The sequence below is a fragment of the Dipodomys ordii genome, unplaced genomic scaffold, assembly GCF_000151885.1.
Source record: "Dipodomys ordii isolate 6190 unplaced genomic scaffold, Dord_2.0 Scaffold8, whole genome shotgun sequence".
In the NCBI taxonomy this organism is placed as follows: Eukaryota; Metazoa; Chordata; class Mammalia; order Rodentia; family Heteromyidae; genus Dipodomys; species Dipodomys ordii.
This window is the reverse complement of record NW_012267224.1, coordinates 20,087,576-20,106,803: the sequence shown is the minus strand read 5'-3', so window position 1 is coordinate 20,106,803 and position 19,228 is coordinate 20,087,576. Positions and strand designations below refer to the sequence as shown.

At 43.3% G+C, this 19,228-nt stretch overlaps 1 protein-coding gene across 5 annotated transcripts in view; it reads right to left on the bottom strand.

Annotated features, from left to right (window-relative positions):
- The window catches only part of Limch1 (LIM and calponin homology domains 1), a 308,334-nt gene that overhangs the window by 42,347 nt on the left and 246,759 nt on the right, over positions 1-19,228 (bottom strand). For 3 of the 5 annotated variants that reach the window (XM_013009085.1, XM_013009083.1, XM_013009084.1), the window contains exons 9-12: positions 7,257-7,386; positions 5,306-5,463; positions 4,719-5,127; positions 932-1,147 (exon numbers count right to left, since the gene is read on the bottom strand). In XM_013009085.1, coding sequence (XP_012864539.1) covers positions 932-1,147; positions 4,719-5,127; positions 5,306-5,463; positions 7,257-7,386 — 913 coding nt within the window. Of the gene's footprint in view, positions 1-931; positions 1,148-4,718; positions 5,128-5,305; positions 5,464-7,256; positions 7,387-12,733; positions 12,770-19,228 lie in introns of all 5 variants that reach the window. The other 2 variants (XM_013009081.1, XM_013009082.1) reach the window with 1 other exon arrangement.

The following is a 19,228-nucleotide window of genomic DNA, read 5'->3' as shown; positions in this document are numbered from 1 at the left end:
CTGGCAGAAAGATAAAAAGAAGAGTTAAGCTAAAAAAAAAAAAAAGGTTAGTTGAATTTTTGGTGATTTTAAAAAAATCAGAAAAAGATTCTTTATATACATATCATCAATGATGAATAGCCAGGTTCTACTAACACCAATTAAATTATATTGACTATCTAGATTCCAATGATATTCACAAGTTTAACAGGATCCTAAACACACAGGGAAATAAGACATTTTTTTTTCTGTCTAACATTTCTGTCTAACATATGAAGACAACAGCAATGTTTTATTTACGAATTAGGTTAACTTTTAATGCCAGCCCATTGGTATGACTGGAATTATGTCTCCCCAAATTCCTGTATTGTTCTAACCCCCAGAAGGTGGCTTCATTTGGACATGGAGTTGTTGCTGGTAGTTTTAATTAATTAAGATTAATTAATTATAATTACAATGAGATAGTACCGGCCTAGGGGTCTATCTGTGGCCCCTTATTCCTAGACACTCCCTACTCCAGTATAGCTAGTGTTCCTACGAGCAGAGGAAATGTTTACATACAGGCAAGACACACAGGGAGCGAGAGCCCTGTGGGGAACAAAAACAGGGATGAAGACAGATGCCACAAGTCAAGGAGCATAAAGATTTCCAGCCACTGGCAGGAGGTGGAAAACAGACCTGGAATAGATTCTCCCCCCACATCAGACAGAAGGAACCAACAACCAACCCTTACTAACATCTTCATTTCATTTTGGATTGCTCACCCCGAGGTCTACAAGACAATGAATGTCTGTCATTTAAACCACCCAGTTTATGGTCCTTTGTTGTGTAGTCCAGGCAAACGAATACACTCAGGGAGAAAGAAATTTGCACAGCCATGACCTATGGGATTTAAGATACAGTCATTTAAGATAGAATTGTCCCCAAGAAGGGGATAAACACTGGCTCTTACTGTCAGGTCCTGCGGAGAATTTGGCTTCTTGATGTTGATCTCGATGCTGTAGTTGTCTTGTTTCACCTCTAGGGGGGAGCCAAGCACAGTGGCCACCCCTTCGAACATCTGGGACTTGGTTAAGGAGGGGACAGCTGCCACTGTGAGATCCTCTTTGTCTTTGTCCTCCTCTTCTCCATGGACCGTCTCTCCATTCATGCTGACTTTTGCATCTACCTATAAAAGCCAGGATGAACACAGAACACGCTATTTTCCAGCCAAAGAGGATCACAAAATACAGTCTACAATTCACCTTAAATAACTGCCACTGACTAGTCAAGAGTTCAAAAAAGAATAAGGTCTCACAAATGTTTTTATCTGTTCTAGAGCACAAGGTTTCCATAAATGCCATGTATTTAACCGTCTCTTTAAAAGGCTACTCTCACTATTAGATTTTATATCATGTGCACAAAAACATGCCATATATTTGGGTTCCAGTAGTGTTTGATTTAAATTCTGACTGCTGTTGCACAGGTTTTTTTCTTTTCTTCTTTTGCTTTGTGCTAGTTCTAGGGCTTGAACTCAGGGCCTGGCCTTTGCTTTTTTCTCTCAAGGTTAACACTCTATCACTTGAGCCACAGCTCCAACCTTCAGCCTTTTGATGGTTAATTGGAGATAAAAGTCCCATGATTTTCCTGCCCAGGCTGGCTTTGAACTTCGATCTTCAGATCTCAGCTTCTTGAGTAGTAGCTATGATTATATGTGTGAGCCACTGGTGTTCCCTTGCTGACATTATGCTACCTTACAAAAATGTTCTTTTTCTAGCTAATTTTATAGCACACACACACACCCCTCCCTACCTTTTCTTTTTTCAAGACAAAGATGAGACACATTAAAATGCTTTGTGTTTCACCCTCATGTCTAGGGGAAATATTCAGAACAAGGAAAGAGAAGCAGAGAGGGTGGTGAGCCTGGCTTCTGGAAAGGCTTCTAGAGATCGTTCTCAAAGCGTGAGGCAGAATATCAGGGTTATGAGAGGAGTATGTTCTTAATGTACTTAGGATCAAAGTCATGTAATATCTGTTTCTTATCTTCTATGCATAACTCAACAATTAAATTAACAGTATCTCCTTAATTGTGCTTTTACAGAGATTTTTATGTATGCAGTGCACACTTGACACAGATAAAGAATTTTAAATGATTAACATTTAATATTAATTCAATGACTAAGATTTTAAGTGGCATACGATAATAACCATGCCTTCTAAAATCTTCAGAAAGAAATACTAGAAGGCCAGTTAGGAGGTATGGTTTATTTATCTTGCACTGTCAGCTTTCATACACTTAGTTTTTGATACAGGGTCTTGCCATGTTGCTTTGACTGGTCTTGAACCCCAGAGTTCTAGTGATTCTTTTATCTCAGCCTCCTCAGAGCTGAGACTCCAGATTGACTTTTACTCTTGTTCTGTTGTACTTGGAGAAACAACTAACCTGTATTTCCTCCCTCCCACCTGGTAAGAAGCTCACACATACACATCTTTTCTCTACTTCCTTCCTGCTACTTTCTGGTAACAACTGTGCTGTATACATTTTACCTTTCATCAAGATCACCCATCTACCCACTCAGTGATAGAATCCTAGGCTCTGGAGCCCTCTAGGCCTTGGAGGAGGCTAGTTATTGGTCAACAGTGACCTTCAGCTTGAGAAGACTTCTATCCAAATTCCCAACACACCCCCTCCACAGATGTGCTCCTAGGGCCTCTGTACCACCCAGCTCCCCTGGGAAAGCAAAGGGTTCTGTCAGAGTCAAAGTTTTGCTATTTACCCTAATTCTTCTGTTTCAATGATTACATTGTACTGTTCACATTAAAGACATTGACATGATATGATCCACTGCCTTGGAAGACTAGTTAAACCAATGCATTCCCTACCCTGGCTTTGTTTGACCCAACTGCATATGAAACTTTTGTTCATGCAGTGTTATAAGCCATCCACCACCATGGCCTCAGATGGAGGAATGTACTAAATGGACCACTGATCATGGGCTGGGCACGGGGTTACATGTGTGCATGAGTCTGTGGGATGAGGACAAGTGAAAAATCATGTATTTACTCACTAACTACTTGCTGAATGTCTACCCTGTTCGAGGCACTGGTGCCAGGCTCTCCGGATGAAGCTGTGAATTACAGACTTACAGTCTCTGCCCTGAAAGGATCAAACATCCCAGCTGGATCCAGATGAGAAGCTGCCATTTTCCCTCTCTTCAAGCAAAGCTTATGGCAAGCTTCATGCTTGTTAGCCGAGTGTTCCACCGCTCTCAGCCCTTTTTATTTGCTTTTGCAGATGGGATTGCATGTTTTTGCTCAGGTTGGTCTCAGAGTAGCTGGGTTACAGGTATGTACTACCATGCCCAAGCCATGGCATAGATTTCCACGACACAGGGTTGTTTGAGCTGAAATATGGGGTGGTTCTTCTGGAAACTCAGTAAGGAAGATACATGGTCTCATACCGCTCAGTTAGCCAAGTTACTCAAACTTCTCACACCAAGTCTTCATGGTTCCATCACTGAGTGACGAATTCCTCCTCTGTCATGTGTTATGAACTGATATGGTATACAAGGGCAGCAAGACTTGCTTTTTCTTCAAAGCCCAAAGAGCTTAAGACAAAGTGTCTTAAGGAGGGAAAATAAGGGTATTTGAGGACATAAATTGATATCTAATTACCAGAGGGTTTTGTTTGTCATGCAGGCTTGTTTTTGGAAGACAATGTTACATATTTCACTGGTAAAACCTAGTTTCTTTCCACTTAAGGAAAATCCTATCTTGTCTCAGGATTGAGTACATCCTGTGTTTTTATGTATTCCTTGTGTGTGTTTTCCTAATTGTAGCATTTATCAACTTCTTTCTAAAGAACATATAGTTGAAGCCAAGTATTGGTGGCTCACTCCCATAATCCTAGCTTCTCAGGAGGCTGAGATCTGAGGATCACAGTTTGAAGCCAACCCAGGCAGGAAAGTCCATGAGACTCTTATCTCCAATTTACTACTATCACAACACAAAAAAGCCAGAAGTGGCTCTGTGGCTCAAGTGGTAGAGTGCTAGCTTTGAGTACAAAAGCTCAGGGGCAGTGCCCAGGCCCTGGGTTCATTCAAGCCCCAGGACCAGCACTTTAAAAAAAGAAAAAGAAAAAGGACACAGTTGTATATAAACCCAAAGCAATGAAAATGTTTGTTTTCTTCAGGAGTTTGACATATCTCTAGATAGTTGAAGACACTAGGGTGTTATTAAATTCGTATTTCTTTCCATTCTCCTAGAGACCATGGAATTTTATGATACTAGTAACTAGACCTCATCTCTGCAGATGACCTGTCAATCTCTCTTTGTTCATTAGTGTCAATGATAGTAATTAAGAGAAATATCTGGCCCTTCAGTATTTATAGACCAAATCTCCTGAGCCCTACAAATGAAGAAATGCAAACATTAACACATTGGCTTTTGTGTGGTTAAAAATGCATTGGAGCCGGGTGCTGGTGGCTCACACCTGGAATCCTAGGTACTCAGAAGGCTAAGATCTGAAGATCATGGTTCAAAGTCAGCCTGGGTAGGCAAGAAAGGCCTTGAGACTCTTATCTCCAATTAACCAGCAGAAAACCAGAAGAGGAGCTGTGGCTCAAAGTGGTAGAGCATGAGTCTTCAGCAAAAACAGCTCAGGGACAGCACCCAGGCCCTGAGTTCGAGTCTTACAACTGACCAAACAAAAAATGCAGTGGAGTTGAGTTTGGGCTCTACTACTCACTCAGTCTTCTTACCTTGAAGGTCTTCAGAACCTCTTGGGAGTTTCTGGGCTGCGAGTAAGGCTTGGGCGTCAGCATGGGCACGGCTTTGGGCGTGACCGCTTTGCTTGGAGATCCGCTGCCTGCTGCCGTGTTGGTGTCAGGAACACTGGCACGCGCGATGGTGGTTTCCACCGTGGCCGTGAACTTGGGGGGAGGCAGGGACTGTTGCCGCAGGTATTTCATGGGGCTGGGGTCGTTCAGGAAGGAGGATAAGTTTGGCTCTGTGGAATGGCTTCTTTCCAGGATTTTTGGCATTTCCAAGCGTTCGAGGACAGCCTCGCTGATGGTGAACCTCTCGATGTACTGCTGGAGGATCCCCTGGGCCTCCTCCTGAGACCTGGCGTTCTTATAGGCCTCGTGCAGCTCTCGCTCTCTCCGCTCTCTAGACAAGGGGGGAGGGAACAAGGTCAACAGTCAGGAACGAAGCCAAGGAGGCCCCAGCTCGAGGTGGCGCAGAATACGTCTATGCAATAATGGCGTCAGAACCTCTGTGACAGCGATTTAGGAAAAGCACATCTAGATGATGGCATATATTACAAACAAGACCAGAAAGCACCCACTTTTCTTGAACGATTTCTTTGTAGGTCTTGATGCTTTTCCTCCGTTCACTTGTCCCATAGTCTCCAGCCAATAACTTCTCCATCTTTTTTCTTTCTTCCTCTTTCTTGATTAAGTCTTGGGAAGCACTTCTTCGACGGCTCTTCCAACGAGCCAGGTCCTGGAGTAGGGAGAGAAAGAAAGAAAGAGACAGACAGACAGACAGAGACAAAGACAGTCAGAGAGACGCACAGAGAGAGAAAAATACAACATTCTTCTTTAGCTTGCACATTACTCCCTGCTTCCCTTTCAGAAGAAGAGTTTCATGAACACAGAGGACAGAAAACCCAGGAACTCTGCGAGGTGGTGCCCGGCAACCCAGCATAAGGCTGCATCAGGACGAGGATGCCTTGAAGACAGGACACAAGCACATGGTATCCACACGAGCCACAGCACGGCAGCACTGACTTCAGCATTGCGATGTGAAATGTATGCAATCATATTTCAGGTCACTTGCCACACTGGAGAGCCTTGTTTCACAAGATAATTGGTAGAGAATGCTCCCCCCTGCACTATTTGTGTCTTCTGTGCTGGAAACAGATTTGTCAATGATAGAAGGGTTAGGGATTCGTTGATAGGTTTCTTGTGGAATGAAGAAAAGACAGAAGACAAATGGTTCCGGAGACTCGTGGGTCTGGTGAGTCAGACCTTAACGACCTCCTCATCGTAGCTCTATAGGAACTTGTAGAGAAATGATGAAAAGTGCAACTCTGGGGGACAGGGGATAGGATGCAGGTGTGGGAAATGGACCAGTTCTGCCGCTCATGCTCTGGAACCTCAGGTATGTTTCTTAGCCATTCTGTACCTTAGTTTCCTTGTCTCTAAAATGGATGTGATTATGGAGCTTTTCCTTATAAGTCTGGAAGGTGAACTGTGATAATACGTGTTAACTGCTAGGCATCTAGCAAATGCTCAATATACTATAGATATACGTGCAGCTCCACTTCCGGTTTTCTGGTGGCTAATTGAGGATAAGAGTCACATGGACTTTTCTGCCAGGGCTGGCTTTGATCCATGATCCTCAGAGAGCTAGGTTTACAGGCATGAGTCTGGCAGAAGTTAGTTCTTTTGAGTAATTGTAGAGTTGGGCTCTCAAAATGGCCAGTTCAGAGCACTCCATGATAACAAGAGATGGTCCACTGTCCCACCTCACACTTCAAAACTTCAAACTTGTCCTGTGTTAGCTCTTGGCTAACACAATCTCACATCCCTCACCAGACTCTTGGGTTCTTTCTCTGGTTCCAATCCTGGCTTTCTTGCTCATTGGTTGTGTGGCTCTGGGGAAGTGACTTTCCTGGGCTTGGACCCCTCTGCAGAATGGGGGTAGGGGGTGGGGCAGGGAATAATAGTGGCTAGCACAGTAAGGACATGAAGGGGGAAATGGGGACAGCAAAGGAACAGGTGATACTGACCAAGAAGTGTCATCCTCCCAACCTGACTTACGCCATTGTAACCCTTTGTCAAACTGCTTAATAATAATACAAGTTATAAAATAAAATTGCTATCATGGTTGGTTGCTAAGGGGGCTGAATGTCACTTAGAAGAGTGTCTGGTTACTGGTCCCCTTGCAATGTGAGCCATTATTGCTGTGGTCACTGCCATTCTCATCAGCATCAAGTACAGAACCTCAAAAGGCAGCGGCTTCTCCATTGCTGCTCACCTCCTACCTCTGCCTCCTTGGGGGGCTGCGGGGGGGGGAGTCAAGCTTTTGGTCAGGGTACCTGCAGATTACCTGCCAGTGACATTCACCTAGCAGGTCTTACCTTCTGCTCTTCCTAACGCTTGCTCTCATCCTCCTGTTTGCAGTGTTTGCAAGTGGGGCTTTCAAGTCCAAATCTACCCAGCCCACCGGATTGTGGATCCTCCCCCTCCCCACCCATAGGCTGCCCGCCCATGGCCTTGGCTGGAACTCACATCTTGCCATTTGTCATCTTCCTCTCTCAGCTGGGTATTAATCAGCTGCAGCTGCTCCTGGCGAGCCCTGCTGTGCGGCAGCACCGCAGCAGCCTCCTCCTCACACCGCACATCAAACATACTGGTGCTCCTACAGGAGTGGACAGAAGGAAACAAACAAACACAAAAAGCCAGCGGGATCAGCAATTCTGTCTCGGCCGCGTGAGGGCGCTACTGTGCCTGGAAGCCAACTCTATTCCTCTGTAGCCCAACGGTCAAGTGGGGAGGGGATATGCTGTGTCCCCCCCTACCCCCACCCCCCTCCAGCCACCAAGCCAAAATGGGACTGTCTTTGTCTTTGGTGATGTGGAGAGAGAGAGAGAGAGGAAAAAAAAAACTAACACAAAAGGTATTTGAAGGTCTGGCCTCCTCTCTTTTGGGAATGTATTTCAACATAAAATGAGAATTCAAAGCTCTGTAATTTGGGAAGCACATGGCGGGGGTGGGAGGTGTTCTGTGATGTGGGACTATATTGCACTAAACGCTTTTCTGCAAAGAGCTGGCTTAAGAGCTTCCTACACGAAGGAAGGCCTTTTTTACATTTTTCAATCATATTTTATTGAGTTTTAGATGCATCTGACAACTACCAGTTGGTGTGTCTCTTTGATGTGTTTTTTCCCCCCTAATTTCCTGTAAATCTGTAGGCAATTGATAGTGCTCTTAACAGCATCTTGGATGGAGAAAATAAGGTATTTTCTACAAAGAGAATGAAGTAAAAGATATGTCAGCATACACTTTGTATCTTTTGTAACCGGCTCACACAATCATTTTAATGTATTTGAATATGTCAGGCTGTCTCTGAATTTACCCTTTTAAAAACAAAAGGAAAGGGGATCTATTAAAAAGAAAAAACCTTAGTCTGTGTCTGTGATCAATATATTTATTCAGCTGGACACAGAACCAGAAACCAAAGTAAGTATTACTTTTTTGTGTGATGGAAATGACTACCTTTGGGAGCAGGTGAGTGACGGAGTCTAAAACGCAAGCAATGGAGGGACTCTGGGTAGCCTCTGGGTGCAGAAGACCTGAATAGTTTATTTTTGAAGCCAGCTTGACTCACAGCAAAAGAAAAGCCATGCGTGTAGACACCAACAAATTCCAGGCATCATCTGCGATGTCGGAAGTTTACCCCCATCCCTGCTCCCCCCCCCCCACCGTGGCCAGATGTTGAGCAACAGCAGCAGCAGCACCCATGGGTGCAATGGGCTCCCCAGGCAGGCTGCTCTCCAGAAGGAGATGTCCCCTAGACAGTCATTGGCCCACCATTCACTCAGAATGGGCTTGTGTAGATGGAGCTGTCCCTCTCTCTTCTCTTCAGGTGTCTAACCTAAGACAAACTAAAGACTGTCCTTGTTATCTGTCTTCTCTCAGAGTAGTCTAATTAACTGCAGAGATGGGATTTTATCTGAGGCAAAGCACTACGAGAAACCACCACCAACACTCTCCCTGGGCAGTTGCTGACTCCACAGCTGGGGCAAAAAAAAACTTCATTAGGAGAAAAGCTGTGATTTTTTCCCCCTGGTTTTATACTACTTATGAATGTTCTTTAAGAAAGATTTAGGATCAGGCATGGTGGCACATGCCTGTAATCCCAGCACTTGGGAGTCTGAGGCTGGAGGATTAAAAAATTGAAGCTAGCCTCAGCAAGACATTGTGTCAATAAACCATTCATTTTTTTAAAAAAAAAAAGAAGAAAGGAATTTAAAATCCTAATTTTTTTTTTAAACTTCATGATGGAAAGAAGACCTTCTAGAAATGGGCTGTCATCCCATTCCTCTTGACAGTTAAAAGAAAGGAAAAAAAAAACCTCTTACCTGTAAAATATCCAATCCAATCAGTTATCTTTGAAGGCAATTTACAATCTCTGCTATGATCGTCTAAGACATAAACTTCTAGGAACTGGGGCTCTCCTATAATTTACAGAGTAGCTATCTGATTATGGAGCAAAAAAGCGCTTCCTTCCTATGACGTTGCCATCTATAATTGAATGGGCAGAATTTTGGTTTAGAGAGCCAGGGCCTCTTAAGAAGCCTGGGAAGGAAGGCAGCCTTCTCCAGGGTATGGATGCAGCCAGCCCTGTGCCGGCATGCGGTCAATGGATCAGGCACACCGCTACCTTCCTCTGGCCTGACTTTCTATCTGTGTTCTTTCTGGAAAGCACTGAGTAACCTCAGCCCAAATGTGGCTAGAGGCTAATGCTTAGGGAAATAAAAAGAGAAACTCTAGCTTGCCCTCTTCTCAACTGGAAGTGCTAACCACCCCCCACCCCCATGCTGAAGTTTTTGGCTCATTTTAGGAAACATCAGCAAATGGCAATATTTTTATGTCACTTCAAAAAAAAAAGGAAGTGAGAAAGGAGAGAAGGGACAATACAGGAGAGAAAATGGGCTGAGTCATTATTTAGAGAATGTTCTCTTAATTCTGAGGTTGGATGGACTTGACCTCTCAAATAAATAACTGTGGGGCTGGGGCTGAAGTGAGGCAGGGATAGGGGAATCTGGGAGAAGCTTCCAGAATATAAATGTAACTTGGGCTAAAACAATCCTTCTCAGCCCTGATGCCTATGTGCTTGGGGAACCAAGGCTTGCCAGCTTTTGGGCCTAGGACTCTTCCTTGGGATTGGGTTTTTCTTCTCTTGCATTACTGTGGCTTGAACTCACAGCTTCATGCTTATTAGGCAGGTGCTCTACCCCTTGGCCACACTTCAGGTTATTTTGGATGTAGGGTCATGCTTCCGGCCTCAGGGATCTGCCTAGGGAGTTTCCTGCAGTAGCTAGGATGACAGGCAGGTGCTATCTCACCCAGCTTCTTTCCACTGAGAATCTCTTGGACCTTTTTGCCCTGACTGGCCTGGATTCATGATCCTCCTGATCTCAGAGCCACAGGCACCCAGGCGGGTTGGCAGTTTGGCAAAACGGGATGAAGTTTCCTCAAGGGGAACTTAGGAATGGTTTCTAGGCCAGGTATAAGCTAAGTAACTTTGGAATGAAAAGACCTGTCTCTCCCAAGATGAAGTCTCTTTTTGGTCGGGTGAATGTTGAAAAAGGAATGTAAGTAAGGAAATGGAGAGCAGGTGGGCCTAAATCAACAGACAGTCTGGCCGGCTGGGAGTAGGGGATTTCTCCCTTTGCCTGTGTGGTGGGTCTGCCTTGACCTACAATCTCTTTCAAGGAGACAACTTTATTATTATTATTACTGAGTTGTATTTTCAAAACGTATCGATTATTCATCCATGTAGCCTAAGTCACTAATTGTCTTTAAGGATTTCAGGAAAGGGAAGAGAAAGGGGAAAAATTAAAAATAGTAGACATTTCTATTTGTTTTTGTTGGTCGTGGGTCTTGAACTCTGGGCCTGGGCGCTGTCCCTCAGCTTGTCCACTCAAGGCTAGCGCTCTACCACTTGAGCCACAGTCCCACTTCCAGCTTTTTCTGCTTATGTGGTGCAGAGGAATCGAATCCAGGGCCTCATGCACGCAAGGCAAGCACTCTACCACTGAGCCACCTTCCCAGCCCACATTTCTATTTTTTTTAAATGAACGAATATTATCTTTTCAGCTTTTCTCCATGTCATCAGGTAAACAGTGTCTATTCTAAGCAGAAAAGTCCCTGATTAGATCTTCAGGAAAAAAGTTCTTGGTCCACAGGGCTGTCTTAAAAAAAATAAATACAGAAAAGCAAGACCAACTCCATCCTCTCCTACCTCTTCAAGAGTCATTAACTAACTGGGTGCCAGTTACTCATACCTGTAATTCTAGCTACTCAAGAGTCTGAGATGTGAGGATTCAAAGCCAACCTGGGTAGGAAAGTCCATGAGATTCTTATCTCCAATTAACTACTTAAAACAAAAAAAAGCCTGAAGTTGTGACGCTGTGGCTCAAGTGGTAGAGCGCTAGCCTTGAGCAAAAAAGCTCAGGAATAGCACTCAGGCCCTGAGTTTAAGCCCCAGGACTTGTACAAAAAAAAAAGTTATAAATTTTTTCTATGCTTGCCAGAAGCTCTTGAATGAAGTTCTTTCTTTCACCTGTTAGGATTTCCCAGAGATCTAATTTATGCAAAATGCACGGCAGCTTTGCACACACACACAAAAATCGATTCTTTCAAAATGTTTTTGCTCACACAGTCAAAAATAAAGTTTGGTCTACCCATCTCATGTAATCCTCCTTTCAAAGAATGTTAAGTATTTCCACTGGAGGTTTTAAGAGTATCAACCAGTGCCCAGACGACTTAATGCCATCAGGCAACCTCAGGAGGAGTTTGGTTTTGAGACATGACCGGTCTGTGTGTCCGATGACTGGACAGCCATGGATCGCCCATCTCAACTTGGCCATGGAGTCTGACTCCTTAGAACAGAGTCCACACTAAGCCAACATCTTGAATACGAACATAAAAAGGCACAATGCAGAGACACTTTCTTCCATCAGTGGAAACGATTAATTGTGGGGCCCACACCCTTCAAGTTCATTAATTCCATGACAGAATTGTGATGCAAACCTGGGTTGACATTTAGACTTAGTAGACTACTGGTGTTACAAATTAGATTCCAATCACATTTCTTAAGACATAAATTACTCTAAGTAGGAGGATCACAGTCTGAGGTTGGTCTCAGGCAGACCCTCTCTGAAAAAGCAAAAAAGACAAAAAAAGGACTGGGGACATGGCTCAAACAGTAAAGTGCCTCCCTTGCAAGTGGGAAACTCTGGATTTGAACCAAATTACTCAACTACAAGGCAGCTAGTATTCTGCAAGAAAACCTTTGCCTTGTTTGTCAAGACAAAATGATCTGCAAATGGGCACTGAGTTTCTAAGACAATTAGTGCAGTCTCAAATGGGGACTGAATCTCCCAGGGGAGCGAAAAGCAAGTAGTAGGGAGAGGAAGTTCAGGTCGTGTTTGCCACCCTTGACCCCTTGCTTGCTATGCCACGGAACCTCAACAAAACCCCAATGTTTTTGTCTCTGGCAGTCCTCGGCTCCCAGGACTCCAACTTGGGAGGAATTGGTCTTCTGACTCTATCATTACTGGTTGAGGATTTATTTTTCTTAGTTTGAGAAAAAAAAAAGTGACAACAGGGTTACTGTCCCAATACATCAAGAATGAAATGAAAACTCGGAATACCCTTTTAATAATTCCGTGGGTTAGAAGGGGGACCAAGGGCCAAACCACGACAAGAATGACTTCCACATGCCCCAGTCTATGAAAAGCAAATGTTAACTTGTAAGCTCCAGCTGCACACTCGGGATCATGCTTGAGTTGGCTTTTCATTCATCTTTTCTGCACAGAACATATGTTCTGCATTCCAACTTCAAGTGCCTCGCTGTGCGAGTCCCCTCGCCATTCAGCTCATGGGGCATCCATTGCATTTCAATTAGTGGTGAGTACTGGAAGCATGCAGTTTAGGCAGCGTAATTAATGTAATCCTACGAATACAAGAGCACTTACTCTGCGTCATCTGACACAGGAGTTCTCGGACCGTATCTACAAGATCAAATACAAAGTTAGAAGATGGGCAAGGCAGAAAGGTAATGCTGTAACCAAGCTGGAAATGAAAATCTGCCCAGGAGATACGTGGGCACCAAATCTTGTCTGCTGATCACACTGGAAGAGAACTGTCATAATATAACAAACAATATTTATTAGTTGCTGAAAATTGAAGGGAAGTCTTGACTTTTTTAAAGAGCATAAAATTCATGAAAACTCAGAGAAAGATGGGTGTCAGTGGCTCACACCTGTAATCCTCGCTACTCAGGAGGCTGAGATCTGAGAACTGTAGTTCAAAGCCAGCCCAGGCAGGAAAGTCTCTGAGACTCTTTCTCCATCTAAGCAACAAAAGGCCAGATGTGGAGCTGTGGTAAAGTGCCAGCCTTGAGCAAAGCAAGCTAAGGGACACCATCCAGTCTCTGGGCTCAAGCCCCAGTACTGGTACAAAACCAAACCAAACCTCAGAAGTGAAAATGATATCATGTTATCTGCAAAGACAGAATCTGCTCAACAGAAACACAAAGAAACTTAGGGGTCATCTGCTATGTTTGAAGAAGACAGTTTAAGATACAAACACACAGGTAGCATAGTCATTCACAATGGAAGTGTTCACGCCTTTATGTTGGGCAGGAATGAGCTATACTGGACACCAGCACACAAGCACACCCTGCCCTGTTCTTGAAGTGTCACTTGTCGCCCAATTTACATCTATGAGTATGTCTACAGTTTTCTGAAAGCAAACCAGAACTTCAACCAGAACCTTTCTCAGTGTCTTCCACATACACATTTGACCAAAACCACAGTTCCTAGAAAACTGGTAACCTTAATCAAAACCAGACTCGGAGGGAGGATATTCCATTACTTGAAAAAAAAAAAAAACAACCAAAGTATTTTTGTAATCTTTTACGTCCTGAAAATTTAGGTCTCCAGCATTGTCTCTAACATCTGCAATATGGCCATTTTTTAATGTCTAAAAGTATCTGAGCAAAGAAAAAGATTATGTGAGAAAAAAGACTAAAAGGACATGTTTTGAGCTCATTTTTCAAAGAGCAGGACCTAATCCCTTTGGCCAAAGTGAATTTTAAAAACAGTCCCTACCTTTGCCTTGAAATGTTTTCATTTTCCCATGCTGGACCAAGAATTATTGCTGTAAGGGACATATGTCTTGTTTCTAATAAATTACATTTGGGAATTGTCAGCAAAACAAAAATAATTATCTACTCCCATGGTCAGTATCCTAACAGTTTATAGGAAAAGGAATAATTTCTAAAGAGCTTTTCCTATATCTTAGAAAAAATACCTTGGAATACATAGATATCTATGTAACCTTTCCTCCCCCTGCATGAACACACAGACATACAGACACACATACACACACACACACATTGTTAAAACATTTTGCATTCTTGAATAGTCTGCATGGTAAGTCATTATATCATTCACAGTGGTAGCAATCATGAGTGCACAACCTCAACAAGGAAAGGATAGGGATTGTGGAGTTTGCTTTTGACAGTGTAGGACCACATTCCCCTGCTCCAGGGAATATCATAGAAGATAAATTCAGCCTGACACTCTCAAAGTTCCCCGAACACCACTACAGTGAAGCAAGTGACAACTGGATTCTTCTACACCAAGAAACAGAGCTTGAGTATTATTAATTCTCAAGCCTGTCTGTTTCTAAGTTAATGAAGAGGCCTAGGGGAATATATGTATTCAAATACAGTGTTTTCTAAATTCTCTTTTTGTAGAGAGAATTTGGTAATCAATCTTATTGCAAAAACAATCTATTAATACATATGGGTTCTGTCTATTTGGGCAGTTTAGTAGCATTTTACTACAGTATAACTTCAATACAGACAATGCACACCTTCCACAGCCACCTTGATGAACTTCTGCAAAGTGAACACATCCCCAGAGTAGCGTCTTTTGTTCTATCTGAAAGATTCCCGTGCTTTTGTTCTGGCATATTTAGTACAGCGTTTTGTTTTAAGGTTCAACTATGTTGTTGCATGTAGGACATATTTGAATTAAAATTGTTTTATCCCAGTATAGCATTTGACAGACGAGGCTATATTCTGCCAACAAATATAGATTTACACTAAAATTCAAATCTTGGGGTGGAGTGTGTGTGGGGGGGAGGAGTTTGTTTGAAATTCCTTGACTAAAGGAGCTTTTCAGCAAGCATTTACTGAATCCTTACTTGATCCTGTGAAACAGGATCAGAAGATAACCTGACCACAGTCACAGAAGATAGCCTTTCATCTTTTTACTATGTACTTGTAGATTTAAGGAATTTCCTCTCCAACTAGTTTATTAGCTTTCTGAAGGCACTAACTTATTAAGCAGAACTGCCTTTGCTGGTAAGGAGGGGGAAGGGAAGCATAAACAGAACTTGGCCACAAGAAGACTTCTCAGTCATCCTATAGGTAAACCTAAGTTACCAAAAAAATCACTAGGAAGGAGATAGTTTAAATGCAAGGTTGTTAGCCTATGCTTTGTAAGGATACAGAGTAGGCAACTGTGACAGGTCACCAAAAAGAAAAGACAAACAAATTAATTAAAATTTAAGATAATTTTTTGGGGGGATACAGGTGGACCCATTGCAACAATGAGATGTACAAGTCATTATGTCGAAAACAAACTTTACAACTTTGGTATGTGTGTGGCAGGGGAGGTTTGGATGGGGGGTTGGGGGGAGGATGGGAAGGGACGGGAAGGGGAAACAAAGGAGGAGGCAACAATGCTTGATAAGAAATGTACTTATTATCTTGCCCATGTAATTGTAACCCCTCTGTACAGTATTTTCACAATAAAAAAATTTAAGATGATGGCAGGGGTATTTAGAAAGAGAAAGGGCATGTCCCTATTGATTATATTTATGTAACTTTTAGCAACCAAGGGTACATTTCAGAATCAATCATTAGCGGTGATAAAATTTCTATTTGATGGACTAGCATTACCTTATATTAAAAAGGAAGGGAGAAAATGGCTTTACTGTTCATCTAAGAGTATCTTCTAGCACCCAATTGGATGGGCAAAGATCTGATGTTTTATAGTATACATAGTAATGACTCAATAAATTATCTGTTGAAAGGAAAGATGGTGATCCAATCACAAAAGTATGTCCAAAAGTTAATCTGTTTAAACCTTCTTGTGCTCAAACTTACTACTCATCCTCAGTTAACATGAAGAGGATATTCGAGGTGTCAGGACTTGGAGAAGATGAGTGATTATGGAGGATAAGGTGAATCAGTCACTCAGTCCCTGGTCCCTAAGGAGTACCAACTGGCCTGGGAACTCCATTTGATCCATTCATTTAACTTGCCTCTATGTCAGGCTTCCTATGTCTGACATGGAATGAACATGAATCAGGTCTACATGTGAAGTCCAAGGAGGAGTTGAGATGCTGTGAAAAGGCTCCAAACCCCTCTATAGTGTCATGTGTATTACCCCTTCCCCAGGGAGCTGCTAGAGTAAACTCTACGATGTAATTATATAGCAGAAGGTGAAGCATAGACACATCCAAGTGATAATGGTATCTAGGGGGCTGATTTAGGAAAATTAGGAATGACTTCACATTTTCCCCACTGTATTCTCTGACCCCTTTTGGCATTATGGTCCTTTGACAAGCAGAACTCTATCAACTTCTTGTTTCCCTGTGAGCATGTATTATACAAAACACTCCTGACTCCTTTGCCCTACATTGGGCAAGCGGACCACTTCTTGTGTTTACTGCCTTATATTTATTTCTCTTAATAAATAAAGAGCAATAGAATCTTCAATATACTGGGCCTCGAAACCCTGAGTTATTATTTTCCCTACTCTACGTCTTAAAATCAAGTCGAGGTATAGAAGAGAATTCTCTGTAGGCAGCAATGAAGGTTTACTAATGCTGAAAATTAAATTACAAACTTTATAGATGGTTTTCATCTTCTCTGGCCTGGCATCAGGAAAACCAAGTAGGTCAGAAAGAAGTTTAAACCTTTTGCTGAAGACTCCTCTGTGAGGCAGAAAAAAAAGAGTTGCTCATATATTCATTCTGTCCATACGATGACGGCTGGAATGAATATTTAACAGGTAAGTTCCCTCACGAACTATTCTTTCCACACTTGCTCACATGCAAAATGAAGACACAAAATTCTTGGTCCATCAGGCCCATTTCAATCATTCCATTTCTGCCAGCAGTATCAGGTAAGCATACTACTGTGTTAATTACACTCTGAAAGCATATGCCACAGCTCAGACTGGCGCAACACAGTCAAAGCCCAGGATAGCCTTCTGATCGCTGACTAGCCAGGAGTGAACCCTTGGTGCATTCCTGTGCGCTCCTGGGTGAATGCACCAGGTTTGGTTGAGATACAGTCTATCCAGGGGACAGCCCAGCTCTCCTGGTCCTCACTTCATCCTTTTGTGCCTCAGTCAACAATCTTTGACCATTTGGCCTACTGCCACACCAGGCAGGAGGTGTCATCTTCTCTGGCTTTTCTTCTGTCCCTGAAGTCTCCCATTGAGAGGCTGGAGGACAAACTCTAGGGTAATATTCAGCCCGGCCAGTCAAAGGCAACTGATGGTTATTGGTATTCAGCAGCATCACTCTGCTGGTATTAATCAAGACACAAGCAACCTCTGCAGAGGCAGAAGCACATGGAGCAGCGGGGTAGGAGAACCCATACGTAGTTCTGTGAGTGTCTATGGTACAGCTCGGGCACACACAAGAACTGTTTCCTCCGTGTGCTTTTTCAATTGCTGAGGGTGACATTTGGCTGGGTGCATGCGAAAGGCTAAGATCTCTACCTAAAGCAGGCAGCAGAAGCAGAACTCTGATCCTGGGATGGGCACATTCCCCTGGGCACTGGGATGCTTAGTTGCTGTTTTTATTTTTAGTTTTAGTTTTTTTGGAACACACTTGGTACACACAGCCGAAACAGCACACCATAGAAGGCAGGCAGGAGGCTCACAGTGGCTGGCAGCACCCCTCGGACGAAATTCCTACTGGTGATGCCATCTCAGGATCTTTGTGAGCAACTCCTTCATCTTCTTCTTTGCCATCCTGTGGCAGCTGTTTGGGTGTAACTAAAGCCAGAGAGGACAGCTTTACTACAAGGAGGAATTCACCAGAGCCTGCCCCACCTGTCACCTGGGCAAGGCTGAACACGCCATTTCTTCTCACCTTCCTCTGTCCACTTTGGGCTGACCTGCTCGTCCGGAGACTCTGGCACAGGAGACAGCCACAAGACTCTTTTGCCATAGTCGTTGGTGCCAGAATTCACTATCCTGCTGTTAATCATGTGGCCCAGGTGTAGCAAGAGATAAGAGCAAAGCAGATGATGAGAGGAGACAATGCAAAGAGGAATCGTTCCCTGCTCTCATTCCACAGGCAGTTAGTAAGGGTGACAAAATCAGATGTAGATAATGCAGTGGGAACTGGGGCAGGGGCCTGAGCTAAATCAAGGATCCTGGGAACAACCTTGCTACTGTCTGATTGAGTGGAGGCTCCTATAGCCCTCAAAGACATAAGTTTGCATTGCCAGTCCTGCCTTTACCTTGCATCCTTACCAGTTCTCTAAAGACCTGACAATGTTTCTAGGGCATCTCTATCTCCTGCCTGCTTTCCTCTGTAGTGCCTACCACCAATTAGATCCAGACACCGTCCTCCATGTCCTGGGCTGCTCACACTTCCTCCTTTGGATTTCAAGGACAAAGCATGAAGAACAATGTCCTGAGCATTTTCTGTCATTGTGGAGAGAAAAGTGGCTTGTCCAGGGCAGGTGGAATGGAGGTTCAAAGTCTTACCAATGCATTATTCCTGCTTAAGGGAAGAGAGGACAGTCCCATAGACTGAGCCCCCAAATAAGGGCTTGGGGATTCACAGCTGGAGGTGGCATGCCTACAGACTGATACTTTGCAAGGAATGTGCTTTCGCATTCCCTCCAAAGAAGCATCCTTTTTCTATTCAAGATTTACTATATAATTAAAAAAATTGGGTGTGGGAAGAAATCTTTACTTTTCTGGGGTTTGAACTCAGGACCTGGGAGATCTCCCTGAGGGCATTTTGTTAAAGGCCAGTGTCCTACCACTTGAGCCACAAGTTCCACTTCTGATTTTTTAAATATATATTTTATTGGAAATAAGAGTCTCACAGACTTTCCTGCCAGGGCTGGCTTTGAACAGTGATCCTTAGATCTCAGCCTCTTGAGTAGCTAGGATTATAGGCACAAGTAACCAGCACCTGGTGACTTTTACTTTTTTAATGAGTATGCTTGGATGTCCAGAATATGAACTATCTCATAACTGTGGGATAGGAAAGAGGAAAGTTATAGACAAGCTGGGTTTTTATAGATACATCTTTTGGAGAAGCATTAAAACATTCCATCTAGCTCAGTTTTCTACTAATAAAATAGCAGTCAATGTAGCAGAGGCCAGAAGGGTCTTTGGTGGAGATTACTGGCATTCCCA